The sequence below is a fragment of the Cetorhinus maximus genome, chromosome 3, assembly GCF_964194155.1.
Source record: "Cetorhinus maximus chromosome 3, sCetMax3.hap1.1, whole genome shotgun sequence".
Classification (NCBI taxonomy): domain Eukaryota; kingdom Metazoa; phylum Chordata; class Chondrichthyes; order Lamniformes; family Cetorhinidae; genus Cetorhinus; species Cetorhinus maximus.
The window spans coordinates 20,102,500-20,122,531 of record NC_135881.1 but is presented as its reverse complement, the minus strand read 5'-3'; the positions used below and the strand labels follow the sequence as shown (position 1 = coordinate 20,122,531).

Genomic DNA, 20,032 nt, shown 5'->3' with positions numbered 1-20,032 from the left:
CACCCCAGGGAGCCTTGTCCCCAGAAGCAATGTGAGTTTGTGCCTGCAGTTCCCCATATAGCCCTCTGAAATATGCCTCCTGTCAGCACAATAGGTCTGAAGCATGCTGTACAAGTAAAACTTTAACTAGTTAACCATTTGACTTTGGTGCAAGTCTACATCACAGAATTGCTTGTAATTTGATAACTTGGCACTAAATGGCAGTCTGGCTCAGGGAGTGTCTAAGCATGACTGAACTGGAAAGTAGAAATTTCTTCTGTTGGGTGGGTTTGGGGGAGGGCAATGCTGTTATGAGGTTGGATACAATGGACCCGGAGCTTTACTCTGACTCTAATCTGTGAGCTTTTGATGCTGACATTGGATTTCAAAGTTTGTATAAGTTTCTGGTCACTTTCTAGCACCACTTTGCAAGTTCAATATTAACCCCCCTCCTCCTATGCAAAAAAATAAACAAATTGCATTTAATTTCTCATTTTGTATATCAAAGCTTCAAATGCTATGTACTGCCACTCAGCGAATGCTGTACATTGCTACTTAGCGTAGGAAATGCTGATCTCAGTGTTCAGTAGATGAATACAACTTGTCACCAGGCTGGAATGAGATTTTTAAAATGGTCTTAGTTCTCGGATACAAACCTAAAGGATTGAATATGATAGACAGACTGAACAGTGATTGCTCATTCTTCATTTTCGTTATTGTCCAGACTTCATACCACAGCCTCTTGACTCTCTTCCACTAAAGGGCCCCAAGTCACATATCAACTCCTGATAGAACCTTTCCTAACAATATCCCTGACTGTTTCTCATACTGGCATATATATATATATATATATTGCAGTATAGTCCACTGCAAAGCACTGACTTCCCTGTCTTTGCATCCACCAGTTATTTTACCAATGTCCTCACAAATATAATTACAAACCAGTCCCAAGAACTTTTCAGTGTTCACAAGATAGCCAATTTACAAATTGTTATGTGGAAGTCAATGGCACTGGATAACAAGCTGCCATAGTTTAATTTCTATGCACATGTGAATTCATCAAAAAGTTCATCTTCCAACAAAATTCTTTGGAAATACATGGAAGTCGGATAATTCCTGAGGTTGCATCAGTCACCTTAAGCAATAGCAGAAAATTCTGGAAGTAAAATAACCAATTAGACAGAACCCGTAAAGTAAGAGAACTTTTTTTTCTGTTTACAGATACTGACTGCTTTGTGTACTTCCATAATTTACTGTCTTTGTTTTAGATTTCCAGTTTTCTTGTTTTTGTTTCATTATTTGTAAACCGCCTTGTCAGATTGAATCATTAATTAGCTTACATTATTTGGTTGTCTTGTTGTACTTATCTGATATAATTTAACACGCATCTTTTTTTCCCACTTCAGAATTGCAGGGTGTGTGTTGACTGTGGTGCACGGACCAGCACTCATTGGCATCACAATTGTTCACTTTGTGCTACCTGTTACCAGCAACAAGACCACAGCCTGCCTTGTCCACTCTGTGACAAGACCTGCTACCAAGACTCACAGAAGGATATGCTGCATTGTCAGATGTGCAAGAGGTAAGAAGGTTTCTCTGACTTGGATGTTATAACCATAGCATCATTGAGGGTTGCCTTTAGCATATGTAATTTTCTTTTGATTCTTTATTTTTGCATTCTGTCCTTTGCCCTCGCATTTTGACTATCCATTTATTACTTGCTGCTTTAAGCATTGCCTACTCAGCTAACCTTGTCAATCTGTACATAGTTGAGTGCAGTATTGTTAAGTAGCTAGGGCATTTAAAAATTGATTGGTTTGAAATACCTACCTGCCTGTCGATAATTTAAAATTGGAGGTGTTTATATTTAGCATACTCAACTACTGATCATCTGTTGAGTTTGAAATTGTACTATAATAGCATAAAGGAAGATGAGCATTTATATAGTACCTTTCATGATCACTGGGCTCCCCAAAGTACTTATAGCCATTGAAGTGCTTTTTGAAGTGTAGTCACTGTTATAATGTAGAAATGTGGTAATGTAGCATTAGCAATTCTCCACTTAAGTTGGTGGAAGATGTTCCACACGGTTTATCTGGATTAGAGATGCACTGGCAGCTTCTTATCCTGGAAGAGATGTATATTTGGTTATTTTCTTAACAGTTCTTTAGGTTTTCTGAACCCATTCTGAATCCGTAACCTTAACATTTGACTTTCATTTTAAGTTAATGGATTCTGCCCATGTTTGTATTATGAGGAAAGTTAATGTGGTTTTGTTTTGCTATATATTCAAGGAGGTGGAATTTAAACATCCTGTCTTGGTGAAATCTGTTGTATTGGTTTTCTGCTACTCATAGAATCATAGAATGGTTACAGTACAGAAATGTCTGTGCTGGCTCTTTGAAGGAGTAATTCACCTAGTGGCACTCTCCTGCTTTCTCTCATAGCCCTGCTCATTCTTCCTTTTCGGATAATAATCCAATTCCTCCTTGAATGTCTCAATTGAACGAGCCATCCACCACACTTTCAGGTAGTGCATTATAGATCCTAACCACTCACTGTGTGAAAAAAATCTGTGCCCTTTGGTTCTTGATCCTTCCACCACTGGGAATAGTTTCTCCCTACCTACCCTCTCCAGTCCTCTCATGATTTTGAATACCCCTGTCAAATCTTCTCTCAGCCTTCTGTTCACATGTATCTGAAGTTCCTCATTTGTTTAAACCATTCTCCTGAATCTCTTCTGCACTCTCTCGAATGCTTTCATGACCTTCTTAAAGTGTGGTGGCCAGAACTGTACATAATATGCCAGTTGAGGCTGAATCAGTGTTTTATACAGGTTTAAAATAACTTCCTTGCTTTTGTACTCTCTGCCTCTATTAAAAAAGCCCAGGATGCCATATGCTTTATTAACCGTGCTCTCAGCCTGTCCTGCCACTTTTAATGATTTATGCACATGTACACCCAGGTCCCCCTTTAGCACTGTACACTTATTTTATATAGCCTCTCTGCATTCTTCCTACCAAAATGAATCACTTCATACTTCATTACTGTCTGCCTTTTATTTTGTATCAGTGATGTTTATAGTTTGAAGCCAAAGTCACAAAGTCAAATGATATTTATTCTTCTGTTATCCAAAGAGCCCAAACGCAGGTAACCTGTCAATTCAGTTAGCTAATCACAGTTTTGACGGTTTCTGTTTGACTTCTGGATAACACTCTTATCACCTGATATTGTGCGCATCAAGTGGTACTCCAGTATAAAGGGCAAGAGCTCATTTTGCATGAGGCTGAAGAAAAGTATCAGGCGAAACCCTAAAATTTGATGTTTGCCATTTCTGACTTGCAGGATCTGTTCTAATTTTCCGATTTTCTTTTGTTTGCCTTGTTTTGAAAGCCATCAGGGCTTTCTTTGCATCCATCTTTTTTGGCCCATTAATTGCCTTCTCCATGCAAGATTTGAACAGTATTCATGCAAGTACCCACTTTTGTAATGTGAATGCCTCAGTTCAGCTATTAAAGGGGAACAGCTGCTGTCTGGACATAAAGCCAGACGTTGTGCTTTTATTGCCCTTTTGATTAATATTTCATTTTTCTTTGGATAACTCCTCTAATGACCCTTTTAATGGGGCTTCATCATTGAACTAATAGGATTCAGGCACCTCGATCTATAGTGTTGGGGATTAGTCATTAACTCTTCACCAGAGTATTGTGCTGCTGGAAATTCTTTCAGCTGTTGCTGTGAAATTTAAGAGAATGCTGTTGTTGAAGCCTATCTTTGCCTCAGTATAGCTCACTCAAGCATCAGGAAATGGCAGGTATGAATTTGGAGTTTTAGTTTTAATATCCCATTTGAATGGAGTCTGGTTCTTCCATTTGGCAACAGATATTTCACTCGAATGTTAAGCAACTTTGAAAAGAAGTAGGTACATGCAAGTGAAGAACTGCTCGTTTAAAAAGAGAAATGTGTTTTATATGTAAACAGATTATATGCTTGTCTGCTCTCAGTCTTTCTTAGAGGGTCATTTGCCTAAGAGAAAAATAAACTGTGTTTGAATTGTCAAACCCCCTCCCTCTATTTAATTGTTTTTGACCATCTTTACACTGACATTGATCACCTACTGTGGAGAGTCAGTTGAGCATGCTGCCTTGGAAACAGATTGTTAGTGGGCAGAAGTAGACACCTTAATCCATGCATGTTAAAGATGCACTGGAAAAGAGTCCCTTGTCGTCTTTCCACCTCTTTTCCCTCCTTCCCTCCCGTTCCCTCCCCACGCCTCTATGACAAATGACTTATAGCAAGCATTAGTTCCAGGTTGAGTGATTGCACAGTTGACACATTGCCAGGGTTGTGCCAATGCTGCTGTTAGTCCTCCAGTAAAATGAGCAAAAGCAACTTTGGCTTAATGCTCCTTCTGATTCTATTTAAGGCTTTTTTGTGAATCATTTGACTGGAGTGCAGTATTTACTACCATTTCATTAAAAGCGGCATTGAGCACTCATTATGTATGTCCTTCATTCGTAATGTGCTACAGAGCAGTGAATTTGTAACCAAGACTTTTGAGCCTGAATGCAAGCCGGCTTGATTGAAAATTTGGAAAGCTAAATTTATTGTCAATTTTGATTCCATTTTCTTTGTAATTTTTCAGTTTATTCATTTGACTGAACTATTTCATATCCCTTTTAATTACTTTTTTTTTCCTCATTCCTTCCTGTGCACATGGCTCAGCTAACTCAGAACAGTAAATCCTGGGCCGTTATGAACTCTATGTCTCAGGAAACTTGAAGATTCATCACTGCAACCATGACTTGTATATTTTGCACTTATTAAAATATTCAACAGTCTTTGTGGTATCCTCTCTAGATGGATTCACATAGAATGTGACAGATCTTTGGAAAACACTGAAGACATTTCGCTAAAGGAATGCTATATCTGTACATTGTGTAAAGAAACGGAGGCTGCAATGGAAAATATTCAATCCTGTGATAACAGTAAGACTGTTGACTCTGTTCAAGAAACTGCTACAGGTAAGAATATAAATACATATTAAAAGTTAACATTTTAAAAGTATAAAAACATTTCGCTTACTAAAGGCTTAGTATTGGAACTGGAGTCGAGTAATTGATTTCACTTTGTGTGGTAATTGAATTGAACATGGGCCTTTATTGCAGCAATAAAACTCTTCTGGAGGCTAGAGTAACTACCAAACTATTGGTGAACTGCATTGGATTCAAAAAGATTGCCCTACTTTTTATTGCATCAAACTTGTACCTCAATCATGGTTGTATTCCATTCTTGAGTGACCGTGCATTGCCCCCATTTCCCCTCCCTCCCCCAGGCCAAGAGAGTAGTCTGAGTATAACCAAAGGATAAAAATGGCAGATATGAAAAGGTCATCAAACATGTGTTTTCTAGTAAGTCGCTATAAATGCTTTTGTGCATGACAAAACTGATTCTAATGGCTAATGGAAGACTGGGTTGGTGAGTTATTTTAAAGGGTGTGGTCAAAGCATCCATTTTTCAGATCATAAATTTTTTTGAATTTAAGAAAACTCCAGCCTCAACTCAATTTGCATTTAAGTAACAGGACACTGTTAGACTATCAACTCCCCAGTGTAGATTAGTGATTCATGTTATTATCTTCACTTGGCAACAAGCTTCACAGAAATTGCCATGTAATGTGAGCAGTCTTTTGCTATTTTGGAGAACTTGCCACCAGCCTGTGCCATTTCTTCATATTGACACTAGAGATTTTTCTATCCAAATGTTTTTAAACTCATGATTAGCTTAAAAAATAGAATTTCTTGTTTCTTCACTCCAGTGAAATAATTTTTTTAAGCATGCCATGTGTTAGAATACTGGGATGAGAAAATGCCTCTATTACAAGTAATGTGCGGATAAGGTGAAGAAAAAGAATAGATACAGGTAGTGGACTATCCGAGGGCTGCTTGTTTGTTTGAAGTTGTTTAGACTTTTTTCTTTTTGGCTTGTTTTTGAAGGAGTTGAGGGTGGGACCATTGCCAGTTGCATGAACCCACTGTGTGCTGCTAAAGGATTCATTAAGATTCAGGAACTTTTAATTTGTCTTTTAGTTAATTCTGTGCTGCTGGGCATGGAATACTTCACATTTTGGACACAGATGTTGGTATTGAGCAATCCCAGATCAAGTGTAGCAGTTAAACGCGTGTGAAATTCAGTTTACAATACTGCAACAATCTGCTTTACAGCCATGCTTGCCAGGAACAGAGTAAAAATCGCCCAAAGTAATTTCAGATAAGACTACTGCAGAGCCTTTTTTGGTATCTATCTGAGTTGGACTTGGACCCACATCTTCAGTGTCTAGCTCATTGTATTACCCAATCATTTACTGACGTGCAGGCTACACAAATGCAATTTCAACGTCTTTTCATATTCTAGAATTTCTTGTCTTTAAACTAATAATAGGTCCCCTCAGGCATTTTTCAAAGCTAATAAAGTAAATTTTGAGAGATGATGATCAGTTTTAACACGGGTACGTTCATGATGTACTACCCATATAGCAAGGCATCCTGCAAACGTTTAAACTCATTAGTTTCCATTATATTCCTGAAACAAACTTTATATGATGCTTGCTATACTAAAGAATCTATTGAGCAAGTTTAATCAATCCAATATAATGAAACACACCTGCAACCAGTTAAAGAATGCACTCGTGCTGTAGGTGTTCCTCCCAATGTGAGACTATTAATCTCCATTTATCTTTTTAATGTTTTTGTGCTATTTCTTGCTGTTACCTAAATAGCTGTTGCTAATGATGCAGGTTGGCATTCTCAACATTTTTTTTGCCTGTGACTGTGTGGATTCTGAAAGTTGGGACACAATGAGGCACCTAAATATCATTTGCTGTACGTGTTATTGAGCTGACTTTCATTAGGGGACATCATTCATTTGGTTGGAGTGCAAAAAGTTGGTTTTGTCAGATTATTAATATTATGTGTTTCTGAGCAAATACTTTAATTTTTTTCAGCATCCTCTTTGTCAATAGTAAGAACTGGATTCACAGATCTGTAAGGTTAATTTTCACTTGTGATTGTGCTGTCTAATAGTGCACTTTGTGTATTCGAGTAGTAGAATGCAGGGTTTTTGTTTTCAACCCTCCATCTTCCTTTGCTGAAAACATTGATCCTTGCAGATATAGTTCCGAAGGCATCGGCAACCCTTCATTACTGTACCCAAGTGGTCACTTGATGTGTATGGGTATGTATACCAAGTCTCAGCAGCTATTAGGCTGTTCAAAGACATCAACTAAAACTAAGATAAAAGCAAAATACTGCGGATGCTGGAAATCTGAAACAGAAACAGAAGTAGCTAGAAAAACTCAGCAGGTCTGACAGCATCTGCGGAGAGGAATATAGTTAACGTTTCGAGTCCGTATGACTCTTCATCAGAACTAACGAAAAATAAAAATGAGGTGAAATATAAGCTGGTTGAGGGGGGGTGGGACAGGTAGAGCTGGATTCAACAACTTCATATCATGAACTCTCTCCTCCATCCCCACCCCCTTTCTGATGCCCCCTTTTCCAATAATTTATATATTTTTAAATATATTTTTCTTTTCCCACCTATTTCTATTATTTTTAAATTTATTTCCATCCATTGTTTTATCTCCACCTTTTAGCCTATTTCGATCCCTTCCCCCCACCCCACCCCCACTAGGGCTATCTGTCACTTGCTCGTCCTGCTTTCTACCCTTAATGTCACCACCGTCAACACCCCTTTGTCCTTTTGTCTATGACGTCTTTGACAATCTCTTCTTTGCCTCTACCTATCACTGGCCCTCTATCCAGCTCTACCTGTCCCACACCCATCAACCAGCTTATATTTCACCTCATTTCTATTTTTCCTTAGTTCTGATGAAGAGTCATACAGATTCGAAACGTTAACTGTATTCCTCTCTGCAGATGCTGTCAGACCTGCCGAGTTTTTCCAGCTATTTTTGTTTTTGTTTCAACTAAAACTAAGACTGTGCTCATGCACTCAACATGTGCACTAATAACAAGGGTCCCTGAATGGTAGTCAGTTGAGGGAATCGTGGCTAATCTCCTTCCCACTTCCAAGGACACAAGCTAATTGTACTGCTCCGATGCCCCTTAATAAACAGAAATTTCCTCAAAAGATAAATAATGACATAAGAAAAATTCAGTAAGGCTACACTAGACAAGAGTGCAAAGGAAAGATTTGATAATATAGACTCATCTCACTCTGGAAGCAAAGCTTTTCTGTACTTGTCTTTTGTTTTCCTATTGAATGAGCTATTGAATGTTATATGCCAGAATGCTCCTTAGTTGCTCCATCATACATTTATTTTGGAGACTATAAACATATGAACTAAATTCTAGTGCTTGCTGCAATCTTATAGTTTTTCTTGACATTCAAAATTGTTTGCCATTTTTTTAAAAACACATTGGCAGAGTTGTTAATCTTTTTCAAATAAGGACCCCTACTGGTGTACAAGATTGAGGGGCATGGCCTGGGTGGATAGGGAGCAGCTGTTCTCATTAGTTGAAGGGTCAGTCACGAGGTGACATAAGTTCAAGGGGAGTGGCAGGAGGTTTAGGGGGATGTGAGGAAAAACTTTTTTTTACCCAGAGGGTGGTGACAGTCTGGAATGCACTGCCTTGGAGGGTGGTGGAGGCTGGTTGCCTCACATCCTTTAAAAAGTACCTGGATGAGCACTTGGCACGTTCAAGGCTATGCGCCAAGTGCTGGTAAATGTGATTAGGTAGGTAGGTCAGGTGTTTCTCACATGTCGGTGCAGACTCAATGGGCCGAAGGGCCTCTTCTGCACTGTATGATTCTGTGATACTGTTGTCCGGTTTGTATTTTGTGAATTCCTACTTAGCTCCTGCGTTGATTACACTGAAACACACTTTCTGCCTCTCAAATAACTTTTAATGAAGGCTTATTGTTTTCTGTGAGGCTTGCTGTGAAAGAATTTACTTTTGGTATATCTTTCATCGCAAATTTGAAGGCGACAAAAATGTCTGTCAAGGACCATTAACTTAAATCCTACTGATAGCAGATGAGAAAATTGAATTTTACTCACTTGTGAAAATTGCCTGGGAAAAATAGGATCTAAGAAAAATTTCAAACTCTAGGTTACAACAGTGGCTGCATTTCATAAGTACTTAATTGTCTGCAAAAATATTGCCCTGTGGTTATATAAATGCAAGCTTCTTTCTTTCCTTAAATTTGACTTAAACACGTGGTTTCCTTTTAGAAGGAAAAACATGAACGATGTAAATATAAAAGAAGTATATGCAAGTTATGGTTAACATACCCTTCCCAAGTATGTTTTACATGTGTTTTCAAAGATGTGTTTTCCCTTACAGGCAAACTTTAGGGAGAGCTTCACAGTTCTAATGACAATGAGACATATCACTTAGGCTAGGGCTGAACTGGAAAAAAGAGTGCTTCCTCAGTAATTTCCCCATGTTCAGGAAGTTCACAGTGTGCACCTTTAAAGGGTGGAGAAAATTGCAATGGTTGTGGCAACAAATAGAGCAAACAACATTACAGCAGGCCAAATAGAATAGACAGGGCAATTTAGAGGGAACCACCTGAGATTCTGGAAGCCAACCAATTTTTATGAATTGGGAGTCCTTTTGTTTTGCATGCAGCTGTTCTGATTTTTATTTGCATATCTTTATATAAAAGTTTTAATCAATGACAGTGAACAATCCTATCATAGTTCAAATATTTTATAATCCTTCTGTAATAAATCCAGAAATGCTTTATTGGAGAGGAAAATGATTGTGCTAGGTAGGACATTTAATCACGATGCTGCCTTACCCGAAATAATTTAATTCTGCATAGTCACTTGTTAGTTGTGGCTCATGGATCCAGCCCCTGCCCAAAAACGACATTGATTTACACTCCAAGCTGGAATTATTTTCCTTCAGCAAGATAAATTTTGTCAGCAATTATATAATGTAGCGACCTTTATTTTGGAAAAGATCCTAGTTTATGAAAACCTTGTGTTCTGTACTCTCAGCTCCAAAACTTTCAGATGTGCCAGGTGAAAGGTATCACTTTCATTTTGCAGGAATAATAAATTGGGACATAAGATTATTATGTAATGTCTAATTTGGCACTTAAGTTGTCCTACATAACATAACTCAATAACAAGGACCCTATTTAACTCTTGGCATACGCCAAAAGTACTGAAGACTGAACATTTCCCACTAGGAATAAAGACAAAAAGTGCTGGAAAAACTCAGCAGGTCTGGCAGCATCTGTGAAGAGAGAAACAGAGTTAATGTTTCGAGTCTGTATGACTTCTTCAAGAACTGAAGTAGAGCTATACGGACTCAAAATGTTAACACTGTTTCTCCACAGGCGCTGCCAGACCTGCTGAGTTTTGTTCCAACATTTTTTTGTTTTTATTTCAGATTTCCAGCATCTGCAGTATTTTGCTTTCATCTGTCATGTCTCACTAGGAATCAATTTATTACACTGCTGCTACATAGTCACAGAGTAGTTGATTGACAACTTATTCATCACAAACAATGTAAGAACTGGCTTTAGAATTAGAAAAGAGCATTAACTCTGTCCAGTCTGACACAACATATATCAGTTCAAAATTACGATGTCACAACCTTTGCGAGGTTTAATTGTACAATTTCAGAACTCATTGTTGAGGGTCATCGTTCATGTGGCAAAGCTAGCCCATTTCCGTTTTATGGATAAATAAAGGGTTTCAATCATCCTGTGTCTATCCTGTGCTCCTGTGTACATCTTCAACTTGGAAAGCTTCAATATAAAACAATTAAGATAACGTAGCAATGTAATTGTAGATAACTAGTTTTGTCTTGCCCTGCTTCTAGTTTGCACCCTTTTCTCAAGTTGTTTGGGGCTGGTTTATTGTTTCATATCTTTGCATAGTCTCCCTTTGGGAATAGTGGAGAAGTATTAGAAGGGGTAGCAAACTGGTTATAAACCTGTTGAACTGTGTAATGAATGCTCCTTCCATGGCCAACAAGCCTTGGAGTGTGACTTGAACCCAGAGGTTCTGGCTCAGGCAGGGGCAGGGGCACTATCTGCTGATTTGGTGTGGTAGAACGGTAGAAGTATTGTGAAACTGTATTTCAGTTGGATATGAGCAATTGCCATGTTCTCTAAAGGTTTAAAATCCTTATAGGAACCCTTTTAGCGCAATCCCCTTAACGTGAACTTAAAACAAGCTTTAAGATAAAAGCAAAATACTGCGGATGCTGGAAATCTGAAACAAAAACAAAAATTGCTGGAAAAACTCAGCAGGTCTGACAGCATCTGTGGAGAGGAAGACAGTTAATGTTTCGAGTCCATATGACTCTTCATCAGAACTAAAGAGAAATAGAAATGTGGTGAAATATGAGCTGTTTAAGTGGGGGTGGGACAGGTGGAGCTCGATAGAGGGCCAGTAATTGGTGGAGGCAAAGTAGAGATTGCCAAAGATGTCATAAACAAAAGTTCCAGTGAATCTCAACGCAAACTGGAGGAACAGCACCTCATCTTCTGATTAGGCACTTTTCAGCCTTCCGGACTTAACATTGAGTTCAACAACTTCAGATCATGAACTCTCTCCTCCATCCTCGCCCCCTTTTTGATCCCCTTTTTTCTAATATTATTGTGTATTTTCTTATATATATATTTTTCTTTTCCCACCTATTTCTATTATTTTAAAAATGTATTTCCATCCATTGTTTTATCTCTACCTTTTAGCTTATTTCGATCCCTTCCCTTCCCCCCCACCCCACCCCCACTAGGGCAATCTGTCACTTGCTCATCCTGCTTTCTACCCTTAATGTCACCATTAGCACATCCTTTAGCTATTACTCCATATTACTCCACCGTCAACACCCCTTTGACCTTTTGTTTATGACATCTTTGGCAATCTCTTCTTTGCCTCCACCTATCACTGACCCTCTATCCAGCTTCACTGTCTCCCCCCCCTCCCCCCCCAAACAGCTTATATTTCACCACATTTCTATTTCTCTTTAGTTCTGATGAAGAGTCATACGGACTCGAAACTTTAACTCTGTCTTCCTCTCCACAGATGCTGTCAGACCTGCTGAGTTTTTACAGCAATTTTTGTTTTTATTTAAAACAAGCTTTATTCAATAGGTTTCCTTGATCATTCAGAAATTCTTGCAAATGATATGTTCTGTAACATTCATAGCACCTGGCCTCGGGGTTTGGTATCCAGTAAAGTATCAATACTGCAATAAGATTAGAAACATTTACACAAAATGCAGTAGGTGCATGGCCAAGAATTCTTGTGAAAAGCGATCATATTAGTAAAATAAGCCATTAGTAAAGATCTGCCTTATTGAGAATAACCTACTTGCTTGGCCTTGTTCTTGCCAATCTACTTGCTGCATACACATCTGCCCATGATAGCATTGGCAGGAGAGACTGCCAGACAGCCCTTGTGGAGAACCAAGCTTGATCCTCATATTGAAACTAATCCTGCATTTTGTTATGTGGTACCACCACCATGCTAAGCTGGGCATTCGAGTGCTTGGCATCAGCAACACCAGAGTTGTATACCGCCATAATCTGTAACCTCATGGTCTAGCATGCCTCCTCATTCCTACAGCAACATCCATCTAGGTGTCGAACCCTGGTTCAATGAGGAGTGCAGCAGAATGTGCTGCAGGCATTTATGAAAATGAGTTGTCAATTTGACTGTTTTATCCAGCATCCAGTTGTAACATACTGATCCTTAAGTTTAAGTTCATAATTTTGTTTTAAGAATTTCCTTCTCAAAGTATGTTTGGAAATATTTTAAACTAACAAATATCTACATGACCTGAAATAGCTTTATATTTTTTCACAGAATATTTTGCGGTTTTAAATGATTTTCTCTTCAGTTTTTACAACAGCTAATTGTTAATATTCAGTGTTAAATCAACATTTAATTATTGAGTGCAAGCGCTACATACATTTTAATTATGTTTAATGAAGCTGCTAATAATAAACATCTGCATATTTGATTAAAAACAGGTATTTTTTATTCTTATAAGAAATTCATTTTGTTCACAGTAAAATGTTCAATTTAAATTTGATTTTGATAAGCGGCATTTAGACTTTTACTACATTTTTTGTTTTGATATTTCAAAACATGTAGGTGTTATTGAAATCAATGGGACTATTAAGGAAAAATTACCTCAAGGAGAAAGTGTTCACCAGCCAGACTATGGTATTAACCATGTGGGCGATCAGACTGTTGTGGCTAATGAAAATGGTAGGAACCGTCAGTTAATTTGATTTTTCCTTTTTATGTGATGAGAACTGTGCTGATGGCTAACAGCATAGTATGTAACTTAACTCCTCATTCTACCTTTTCAAGTAGCAGTAAAACATATATCTTATAAGCAATGACAGGAAAATATTCAAGTCCTTCAAATTGGGTAACCTTTCTTATTATCTCACATCCATTGGCTCGGAGATTGCATTTACTTTCATGTGCTGGAATACATTTTAAACAGGGTTTCAACAGAAAGAGAATAAATCTGAATATTTATCCATTTACAAATATTCTACAGTCCTGTTGATACATGCAACTGTTTCTTAAACAGTTCAAGAATTTTCACTTGCACTCTTTTCTCTGGAAGTCCGTCACAAAGATTGATCACTGTTTATATGATGAACTTACTAGTTTGAACCTTTACACCCCTGCCCTTATTTCACAATTTAATTGAAAATAAAAAAAAATGCATTTATCTTTTCCATTTCCTTGACTATCTTGTATAGCTCTGTAAGATCACCTCTTGAATTTTTCCATTTCAAACTGATAAGCTCAAGTTTCTCCAGTCTTTCCTAATAACTCATACCTTTAAAGTTTGTGATGCTTCGTGCTGCCTCCATTGAATGATGGCATTCGCTGAACTGAACATAGTATTCAAGGTCCAGTCCAGCCAGTGTGCTTGATTGTTCCTTCCTCTGACTTACATTCTGCCAAGTCACACATTTTGTTCACTAAATTTAGAAATTCCTTGGTTTGTCCTTGGATTGCAGTGCCCCCTACTAGTTTTGGCCTGGCCTGTAAATTTGACCGTTTTGTTTTGAATTTAAGTTGCAAGTTATTGATATAAGTTAGAAACCATAATCTTCAGATTTCTGTCCTAAAACTGAAAAGCATTATTTATCATGGCATTATCTGCACAATTGTGAATAGACATTTACAAATGTCATTAATTCCTGACTCATGTGACTTGCCAGACTTCAGAGGCATCCATTTGTGCAGTCCAAATTCATATCAGCTGCTACTGGTTCGATGATTTTCAGCGTAGAATTTATTAAGAAGGCTGAGAAATGCTTTTCAATAGAAACATAGGACTTAGAAGCAGGAGTAAGCCATTCAACCTTTTGAGCTTGCTCTGCCATTCAATAAAATCATGGTTGACCTGGTTGTGTCTCAACTTCACTTTGCCATCTGCCCCCCCAGCCCCTGACTCCCTTGTCCATCAAAAATCTGTCTAACTCCGCCTTGAATAAATTTAATGACCCAGCCTCCACTACATTCTGGGGAAGATAATTCCGCATATTAGCTACCCTTAGGGGAAAAAAAATTCTCCTCATCTCTGTCTTAAATGGTAGAATCCTCATTTTTAAACTGTGTCCCCTGGTTCTAGTCTTTCCCACAAGGGATCTTATATGTTTCATAAGATCACCTCTCATTCTTCTGAACTCCAGTGGGTACAGGCCCAACCTGTCCAACCTTTCGTCGTAAGTTAAGCCGTTCTTCCCAGGAACGAGTCGAGTGAACCTTCTCTGAATTGCTTCTAACACAATTATATCTTTTTTTCAAATAAGACCACCAAAACTGTACACAGTATTACAGATGCGGTCTCATCAAGGTCCTGCACAGCTGCAGTAAAACTTCCCTACTTTTATATTCCATTCGCCTTGCAATAAATGCCAACATTCCATTTGCCTTCCTAATTAATTGCCGTACCTGCATACTAACTTTTTGTGACTCATGTACCAGGACACCCAAACCCCTTTGTACCGTTGAGTTCTGCAATCTCTCTGCATTTAACTAGTATACAGCTTTTCTATTCTTCTTGCCAAAGTGGACAAGTTCACATTTTCCCATATTACACTCCATCTACCAAATATTTACTCGCTCATTTAACCTGTCTATATCCCTTTGCAGACTTTCTACCTCCTCTTGACAACTTTACTTTTCTACCTATCTTGGTGTCATCGGCAAATTTAGCTACCATACATTGGTCCATAAATCCAAATCATTGATGTAGATTGTAAATGATTGAGGCTCCAGCAGTGATTCCTGTGGCACTCCATTAGTTATAGCTTGCCAACCCAAAAAAGACCATTTACCGCTACTCTCTGCTCCTGTTAGCCAGCCAATCCTTTGTCCACATCAAAATGTTACCCCCTACCTCATTATAATCCTATTTTGTGTAGTAACCTTTGATGTGACATCTTGTCAAATTATTTCTGGAAATCCAAGTACACCACATCTACCAGTCCCGCTTTATCCGCCTTCATTAGCTATTTTCCAATTCACTGAGACTCTTCCAGAATCTAAGGAATTTTGGAAGATTATAACATCTGCTGTCTCTGCAGCCACTTCCTTTAAGACCCTAGGATGCAGGCCGTCTGGCCCTGGGACTTGTCAGCCTGTAGGCGTCATATTTTTCCCAGCACCTTTTCCCTAGTGATGGTGATTTCTTTTAAGATCCTCCCTCCTGTTCACTTCTGATTTTCAACTATCTTTGGGAAGTTTTCGAAGCCTTCTATAGTGAAGACTGACACAAAATAGCTGTTCAATGCCTCTGCTAATTCCTTGTTTTCCATTATCAATTCCCCAAACACACTCACTCCAGAGGACCAACATTAGCTTTAGTTACTCTTTTCCTAATTAAATACTTGTAGAAACTCTTACTATCTGCTTTCATATTACTAGCTAGCTTTCTCTCACACTCTTCTTTCTCCCCCTTTATTGTTTTTTCAGTCATTCTTTGCTGGTTCTTAAAATTTGACCAATCCTCTGACCTGCCACTAATCTTTGCAGATTTGTTCAATGTTTCTTTCAATTTGGTACTATCCTTAATTTCCTTATTCAGCCATGGATGATGCATCCCTTCTCAAAGAGTCTTTCATTCTCACTGGGATAAATCTTTGCTGAGAGTTATTAAATATTCCCTTAAAAGTCTGTCACTGCAACTCTACTGTCTCACCTTTTAACCTAGTTTCCCAATTCACTTTTGCTAGGTCTGCTTTCATACCCTTATAATTACCTTTATGCAGCTTTAAAAATTTTAAATTATCTTTATTCAGCTTATAAAGCATGGCACTTCCTTACACATCTTAACTGGTGCTCCATTCTGCGTTCAAATTCACCTTTGAAATGGAGCAGTCAAATGAGCTCCCTTTCCTCAACGTGCTTATTGAGAAATCTGCCAGTGAGTTCTCTACTGCTGTCTACCACAAGCCTATCTTCACTGGTCAATATACGTGTTGGGATTCCACGTGCCATAAGAATTTACTAAGAATTACACTGAAAACCAATTTAAGATTATCAGTCAGGCTTGCAGTGTGGCTCACTTGCCAGAAGCCACATATATTTCCACAGACAGAAGTAGCACGTTCATGCATTGTGCCTTTTTCAACTAAACAAAAGCTTGGGGTTCATCCATTCTCTGGTTCATTCCCTCTGGCAATGCCTTGACCAATCAGAGTCAACCTGCCTGGTTTGAATTTGAACAATAGCTTGGTGTTTAACTGTTCCCTGGTGTATTCTCCATGGCAGCACCTCTACCAATCAGAGTTCACTTGCCATGCGGTACAAATTGTTGTTCCCTTTACTGCTGGTAATCTTGCGATCTGCCCTGATGAGTGCAATATGATTAGACAGCATGTCTCTCTTTTTGATAGAGGTTGTTGCCAAAGAGTTTCATAATTGGTTTGGAAACTAATTGTCCCAGATTTTGCAGTAGTAATGACACTGAAGCTGGCAGCATTCGCTGTCACTACTTCTCTGAAACTGACAGCAACTTCTGGAGTCTGCAGATGCACAGTTAAACGCAGAGATCCAGAGTTGCTGTCGGTCATTCTGCGCTTATTTAATGGTCTGTTGTTGAAGACTTAAGTTATAACTGCTGCTGAAGAACTTCTCTGGCCCTGGAAAACTAACTTTTTATTAATAATGTTATCATAATCGCAACATTTGATAGTACATAAATATATGTTTTTTAAAGTTTTCCGTTCCAGCTTCTGATTTGTCTGATATGTAAAGCTTTACTTCACTCCTTAAAAATTTATTAAAAATGAATTGATGTATTTCACTTCTGGTTTGCTGCCTGTGAGAATTCTTCAATGTGATTGGCTTCTCACCCTGCTTGATGACATCACTGTTGCTGGCGCTAGGAGATTCCTTTGAATCCAGGTAATGTCAGTAAAGGTGACATCCACACTAAACAGATCATTGGATCTTTGTAGAAGGCCGCCTTCGAGGTCAGTGGCAAGTGGCACTTCCTAGTCACTTCAGCAAAATCCAGGCCATTGTTTTGAAACAAATGAGCGTTTAGTATTCATAGGACTTGCCTTAAGAGTTGCTGCCAGCTTTGATAAAATAACTTGTAAACTATGTAAGGGCATCCTGGGTTATTTAGCTTTCAGATGTGCATTTCTGAACTTTATTTTTCACGTGCTAAATGCAAGATGATAGATTTTTTCATTCAGTGTATGTTTGTGCTTGTAGATTTGGCAGCAGTCCATACAACTGAACTTGTAGAGCCTGATTTAGCCAAGGAGGCTCTTGTCTCTGAAAAAGTACTTGAGCAGCTTGACTGTCCAATAGCAGTGACAGAGATTCAAGAGATGGAGGTGAACGAAAACAAACCTGAAACACTACTGCAACCTCAACTGGATGAGGAGGCGCAAAATTTGAAAGATCTTGTTGAAGGATCAGTGCTAGTAAAAGAAGAGCTTCAGTTATGTGAGAACAAGACAGAACTAATGGAGGTTTCTGACCCAGAAGTGTCAAATAATGAGCTCATACAAGCCACCACACTGATTAAGGAGCTTCCAGAAATTCTATTACGAGATAAAGTGGCACAGAAGAGTGAAGAAAACATTTCTCAAGCTTGTCTCGATAGCAGTGTATCTGAAGCTACAAAAGCTCCCAGTGAAAGTGCATCGGAGATGAGTTCACCTGTTGAAAATAAAACTGTCAAAATGTTTGCAGAAACTGGCAATAACTACACACACAGCAACAAGACCTCAGTTTCTTCCTCATTTGTGACAGTTTCAGTTGGGGTTTCTCCTGTAACGAATGTGTCTTGTGCTTCGGCTGCAGGCACTTTCTCAGGAATTCCTGCATCAACTTTCGTACCAATGGTTCCAAAAATAGGTATGGGAAAACCAGCTATTACCAAAAGGAAGTTCTCTCCAGGAAGACCTAGAATGAGACAGGTAAACCTTTGTCATTATGTTCTGTTAAGTGTATGCAAAGTTCAAAATTTAAACAATACAGTTCATGCAATGATGGTTGGAAAATTGCTCCATGTAGTGGAGAGTATACGTGTTTTGAATTTGCAAACAAACCAAGACATAATCCTAAAAGTGCCAGAGAATTCAGGGTCTTGATGGCATTTTTCATTTCCAAATTAAATTGGTGCAAACAGAAATCAAGATTTCTTTTCAATTGGATTTACCCAGCACAAATCTGTGACAGTAGGTTTTAAGTATCAATATAATTCCAATAATGTAAACAATGAAACATGAAATTCTACTCTTGATTTTTCTTCTTTGCATTTTCTTTTCCAAAATGTTACATAGTAAACCTTAAGTAAATCACTGTCAATCTTATGGTAATCAGATATTGAGGTTTATTTATTGAAAGCATTATATGCCAAAGCTGTGAATTGTTCATCTTTGTTTGAACACAGGAGTTTTTCTCTGCCAAACTTGTGCACTGAAACCCATTCAGCACCTGTTTGGTCTTATGGCACAGAAGCTGAGAGTTGCAAATCCATGAAAATTAATTTGATTTTAATATGCTATTTACCCTTAACGTTTACATGGGTATGCTATAAATTATTGAGAACATTTTGAAGCTTTCTGAACTTAAAATTGAATTTTGACAAATCTAAAGATCTTTACCTGAAAGCAAAGGATAAAAACACTTCTTCATCTATGCATGTGCTTCTTTTTTTGGTACCCCTTGAGTGCCGTGTAAACCTATTGAATGTTCAGCACAAGTTTGCCAAGAGTGAATTTTCCATCCATTGACTATGAATGGGTAGAAAATCTAACTAAGGCAAGAATACTTGTTTGTGGCTTGAAAGTAATTTAGTAAAGAACATAGATGTTTATTTTGCACCTAACTACATTTGGTTTTTGGGAGACTCAAGATGGCATTGCTGATATGTAATCTTGTCCCCTTCTATATACACACTGCTCTGTTGTTGTGCAGTTGTGTTTTGGATCTCTGTACATCGTTTTTTTTGTGTAGAGAAATAGTGCTGATCCTAATGTAGTGAATGCCATGCAAAGTTTTTGGCACTTTGTGATTCATCCTGAAATCTTCATATTCATGCCAGTTTAATTTTCCATCGAAGTTTAGCACTATCTATTAATATGTTTAAGATGCTAACCCTTGGTGTATCATGTTATCTTGTATGCTGAGATTTAACTGGCCTAATTTTTCTCCCGTTTCCCGCTTCCTTCAAACCCCAATGTGGTAACTTGTTTAGCTGGGAGGTAGGTAATATGTTATAAATTGTTTTTGTCTTCTATTAGAAATGTATTTGGTTAAACTGATGGCAGGATGCATGCAACTTGGCTGTGGGCAACTGTTGTGCCTTTAGATTGCATTCCAAGCAGCAACTTTTTCCAAGAGAGGATTTATTGATAGTAATTTGCAGACTGAAGATAATTAATGTGGTTGTCCTGTGTGCCGTCAGAAATCAGAATAAGATTGAGGATTAAAATTGAGTTTCATGTAATCAGACAAAATTTTAAAGGGCATATAAGATTAGCTACAACTTAAAGGCTCATGGTA

At 38.2% G+C, this 20,032-nt stretch overlaps 1 protein-coding gene across 13 annotated transcripts in view; it reads left to right on the top strand.

Moving 5' to 3' along the window:
- The window catches only part of kmt2ca (lysine (K)-specific methyltransferase 2Ca), a 455,613-nt gene that overhangs the window by 255,284 nt on the left and 180,297 nt on the right, over nucleotides 1–20,032 (top strand). For 12 of the 13 annotated variants that reach the window (XR_013575392.1, XR_013575394.1, XM_078537008.1 and 9 more), the window contains exons 11-14: nucleotides 1,386–1,561; nucleotides 4,840–5,003; nucleotides 13,127–13,243; nucleotides 17,729–18,441. Coding sequence is in view for 11 of the 13 variants with exons in the window: in XM_078537008.1 (XP_078393134.1) it covers nucleotides 1,386–1,561; nucleotides 4,840–5,003; nucleotides 13,127–13,243; nucleotides 17,729–18,441 (1,170 nt within the window). In the remaining 2 variants the exon portion in view is untranslated. Of the gene's footprint in view, nucleotides 1–14; nucleotides 32–1,385; nucleotides 1,562–4,839; nucleotides 5,004–13,126; nucleotides 13,244–17,728; nucleotides 18,442–20,032 lie in introns of those variants that run through there. The other variant, XM_078537014.1, reaches the window with a different exon arrangement.